General features: G+C 42.1%; 1 protein-coding gene across 3 annotated transcripts in view; it reads left to right on the top strand.

Annotated features, from left to right (window-relative positions):
- The first annotated feature begins 1,156 nt into the window (after positions 1-1,156).
- LOC118420796 (large proline-rich protein BAG6-like) overlaps positions 1,157-4,882 on the top strand; it is a 29,934-nt gene continuing 26,208 nt past the window's right edge. For all 3 annotated transcript variants that reach the window (XM_035827792.1, XM_035827791.1, XM_035827790.1), the window contains exons 1-3: positions 1,157-1,315; positions 3,200-3,345; positions 4,454-4,571. In XM_035827792.1, the coding sequence (XP_035683685.1) occupies positions 3,283-3,345; positions 4,454-4,571 (181 nt within the window). In that variant the 5' untranslated portion in view covers positions 1,157-1,315; positions 3,200-3,282. The remainder of the gene's footprint in view (positions 1,316-3,199; positions 3,346-4,453; positions 4,572-4,882) is intronic.

Here is a 4,882-nt window from a genome sequence, read left to right as displayed (position 1 = left end):
GATGTCTAGATCTCGCTCTGCGAAGGGGTCTTGTATTTACCGAACTCCTAAGGTCAGCTTTGGTACAGAAAGTGGAGAATATGTGTTATTGACTCTCGCTGTACACGATCAAAGGGACTTGCACACATGTGCAGAGACATCAGGGATGGGATGATTCTCACGAAGTTCCAATAAAAAACTGTGAAGAAGCTGTGCCCCCTTTACAGCAGGTATGTGTCTGTCGGGTACATGTCACAACCTTTTCAGATTAAAGACGAATACATCCTTCCCAATCCTCACTTTCACACATAACGGTGAAACACAATGTCTAGTAGGAAGTGGACCTGAATGGATTTACAGATAGATTGAAGTAATCAATCATTGTCTAGATTACTTACCGGTATACCTCGTGCTATGAAGATTCCAACTTAGCAAACTTGACTCACTAGCACAAGCATTTTCAGTAGAACTGTCGGGGCATCTTACAAAGTTCTCGAACCGCAGAGCCACACGTCTGCGAGAAGCTGGCGCGCAGCCCCAGTATTTATCCAGATTTGACCCGGAAGGGCCACGGCGACCGCACGGTGTAGGTGGGACAACCAGCGGGGAGTCAGTCCCGTGGTCTTTCGTTGTTCTGCAAAGAGGCTAAAATTACTGGCAACGCCAGCTTTAATCAGAGAACAGATTCTCTCCCTTGGGGGCTAACACAGGGCCAACTGTACAGGGAACTGGGTAATGTTATGCCGAATGTCCAAGGTCAAACCCATCATAGGCAGGAGGCGGGAAACCACAGGCTAGACATTCCCAAATTTCCTCAGGGCAAAGGGAAGAAAGGGGGTGATTTGTCAGTTAACTAGCGATTCTACAAGCGTGGGAAGGAATTTACAATGTTACCAGTCGTAGGCGAACTCCCTATTGGTTTGAACAAGTTGTGACAGAGACCATATGTTTGGATGAAAGACTTCTATAAAGTACGCTTGAGGCCAAGCGTTTCTCACACAAAAAAGTTTCAGACACCACGCACGCACCGCAAAACAACCGGAATTCCTGTTCGCCATGCATTTTATTTACCGTGATTCACACTTCTTCCGTCACAACTGTTATCTCTCGAACCACAACAGCTCGCTGAGTCATGCACCATTACTTCTTTCCTACCTAGAACTGTAAGAAAGAGTTCGGGTTACACAGAGAGAGAGAGAAATATTTTGAAAACCTGAAAATTTTCCGCCATTTGTCGTCTGCACATGACGTCATGAAAAGAACCCGGATGCGGAAGTGAAAGTTTGACCTTTTCTGTCCCGAATCGAGAGCGAGGTTTCTTCGGAAGTGAAACAAGGTATTTTGATGTCGAAAGAGTTGTACAAATGTAGCAAAATGTAGCATCGTTTGGGCATTTTAGGCCGCGAAAGAAAGACATATCGTGTTGGTTAGGGTTTCAATGGTAGTCTATTCATTAGTAGTTGGGTGAGAAGGTAGATTTTAGCGGTGATCATGTGTTTGCAGGTTCCAGCCCCCTCCCCATAATTTGTGAAAATGAAATGGATCAGCATACAGTGCATGCGTGTGTGTTGTACTAACTTGTACATGATATATATGATAAGAATATTCTTGATAAGTATCCTTAGATTCAAAGCATACACTAACCTACCTAATCGTAGGTAGTATCATATTCATTAGGTTTATATTGAGCATAGATTGAAGTCCAGTAAAGTGTGTTATTCTCTTCGCCAAGAAGAGTATGAGATTGCTTGACTTGGGTCTGTATGTAGGTCAACAGCATATAACTCGAGAAATTGTGGATGGAACTTTGTGATTTTTGGTAGGTGTGTAGCAGTTGTCGAAAGGAATGCCAAGTTTGAAAACGGTTTACCTGGCGTTTTCCTACGGTACTGCAGCGAGCTTGGTATGTTTTTTGCAGTTTGTTTTTGGCAGCATAAGTCAAAATCTAGCTGGGCGATTTTCACGAAACTTGGTAGGTGTGTAGCGGTTTTGGAGAGGAAGGTCAAGTGCGAAAATGGTTTACCTGGCTCTTATCTATGGTGCTGTAGCGGGATTTGTATGTAAGTGCGTTTGTCTGTATGCAAGATAACTCGAGAACCCTTGAATGGATCCTGATTATATTTGTTAGGTGGATTGGGGTTAGGAAAACGAAGGTCAAGTTCGATAATGGGCACCCTAGTGGCTGCCTAAGGTACTGCAGCAAAACTTTTAATTTTGGCACTTCGTGTTCTGGACATGCTGTGGTCATGATTTTTGAGTGGTAGATAGCCCTTGAAACAGAGAGTAAGTGCTGTGAGCTTGGACCCCCTAGCGGCTTTTTGGGAACTGCAGGCACCGATTTCCGTTCAAACTTTGGACGAGGATAACTTGAGAACGTGTAAACAGATCATCAGGATTTTGGGTATGTAGATAGAATGAGTGATGACTTATACAATGTAATACTAATTATGCAAATCAGCAGCTTATTTGTATAATTAATGAGGAAAGTTCATAAATCCATGCCAACAGCATATAACTCAAGAAGCTGTGTATGGATTTTCATGATATTTAGTATTTAAGTAGCGGCTGCGGAAAGGAAGGTTGTGTTCGAAAATAGTTGACGTAGCATTTTCCGTTAGGACGGTAGCGGGCCGAGTGTGTGCGTCCTTTTGTTTGTGGAATGCATAACTCGAGAAGCCTTGAAAAAATCCTGATGATATTTGGTAGGTGGGTAGGGGTCAGGAAAACGAAGATAAATTATGATAGTGGGCCCCCTAGCGGCTTCCTAAGGTACTGCAGCAAAACTTATTAACAGAAATAAACTGTGCTCTATATATCTCATTTTGACCTATATCTATGGACACAGCTGTTATACAGATGGTTTGCTGGAGGACGCCCTTACACTGGGGACAAAGTCTAAATTGACAAGCATGAAATTCTGATTGACCAGGGATGCTACCAGGTCATCTGTCAGGTCACAGTCTGGTTTTGGTAATGTCTGTGTGTTTGTGAGGAACAATAAGACCTTAAAGTCTTAAATAAAGGCATGATTATTTGGCGAAGAGATGGGTTCGTTGAACTCTAGTTACATGTATTTTTTACATCTAACAATAAAAATGAGTGAGTTTTTATCCTATAGTTATACAAAATTATACAGTTTGAGTATGTTGTGTAAATTTTTCCCTGTATTTACTTTTGTAGATATTATTGGACCAGTGACATGAAGTCATCTTTTCCACAGGATTCGACAAAAGCCCAAGAATCGTGGTAGAGCTTGAAAGGTGTTTATAATAATATAAAAGAGGCAGTGATCCCAGAGCCAGGATGTTAGAGGTGACTGTGAAGACTCTGGACTCTGTCTCCAGACCTTTTACTGTGGATGAAGAGGTGAGGATGAACCTTTCTTTTGAAAACTTGATGGTGTCATCTTGTGGCACAATTGGTAAGGTTAGGGCTGGTTTTTCTTATTAAACCGGTCCAGGAAAACCAGACCTGAAAAAATTAGGTGGACCGGATGTTGGACCAATTAGAAAATTAACAGATTATTTGATCAGGCATTCACACGTTTTGGCACTTGCAGGTGGAAGAAAATTACAAGAGTGAAGTAGAGTTTATAGTAATTTCTACCAAGGTTTACAGCCAATCGTAGAAGTGCAGTTAGCGTTTTATGATTTTAAGACACCAGTGTAAGTCTAATACTCCACCAAACAGATTTCTTTGTAGTGAAATAGACCATTGGTATGAGTCATACTGCATCAGGTCCAGGTTCAGGTCCGGACCTGGACCTGATACTCTGGACCTGATACTCTGGACCTGAACCGGACCTGGACCTGAATTTTCTGTACAGGTACCCACCCCTAGGTAAGGTGTATGACACAGACACCGGAGGTCCCGGGTTAAAAAACGCTGAAGTACCCCTATGCATATGCACATTGTGATGCATTGTGGGTAATGTGTCTTTACAACTGCAATAAGATATCAAATATTTCATTTATTTGTTTATTTGCATCAGATACATGACCTGTATCCGACAAACAGTGATACAGCAATACATACAAAAAACTTTAAGAATAAACCAACAATTCACCTACCTATAATCTCATCATCATCCGGACGTGCTGGTTGCATGGATGGACATGTACTAGTAATCTACCTATAATCTAACTATCGTTACTATGGATAAAAGCTTCCAGATAAATGCAAAGTTGGCATAATGCTGCCAGAAATGCTCTACATGTAGTCTGTGTAACACAAACTCCGCTGTCCAGGGCTGTAACTGCCCCCCCTCCCCAGGGGGGCGACAGATGTTTGGCGGGCTGCTATAAGCGAGATTTAATCAGGCTACTCTACATGTACATGTATCAGATTGAACAAGTAGGCCGTTGATACCATTGTCAGAATACAGAAGGTACAAATTACAAGTGAGTAGGTGAGTTTGCAACATTTCACATGAAATACATGTATGTCAATACTGTTGTTTCCTTTTGTCTTGTAGACGACAGTACGCGAGTTCAAGGAGACCATTGCCGAGTCGGTCAACATCCCACCAGACAAGCAGAGACTCATCTTCCAGGGGCGTGTCTTGAAGGACCACACCAAGCTAAAGGAATACAGTAAGGACTTGTCTATCTATGTTGTTGTTGTTGTTGTCGTCCATTTCCTCGCTAGACGTAGTCTCGACCTTCTGTTCTCATCCAGGTGCTTCCCAGGTGAATTGTGTACACAGGCTACCTATACTCATGGCTCAAAATACTCATTTGTGCATACTGTAAATTCAGTTACTTTTGCAGCCGTTTTATTTCATAGTGATGTAGAAAGAAAAATAGGATGTTCTGAATACATGGATAAAACAGTGCTGTAGGATTGTAGTCATATAAGGGAGACATATACTGTACATGTATTCATGAATTCGAGAGTGGAGAGG

The sequence above is a fragment of the Branchiostoma floridae genome, chromosome 8 (genome assembly GCF_000003815.2).
Source record: "Branchiostoma floridae strain S238N-H82 chromosome 8, Bfl_VNyyK, whole genome shotgun sequence".
NCBI classification, from domain to species: domain Eukaryota; kingdom Metazoa; phylum Chordata; class Leptocardii; order Amphioxiformes; family Branchiostomatidae; genus Branchiostoma; species Branchiostoma floridae.
This window is presented reverse-complemented; position numbering and strand designations above follow the sequence as displayed.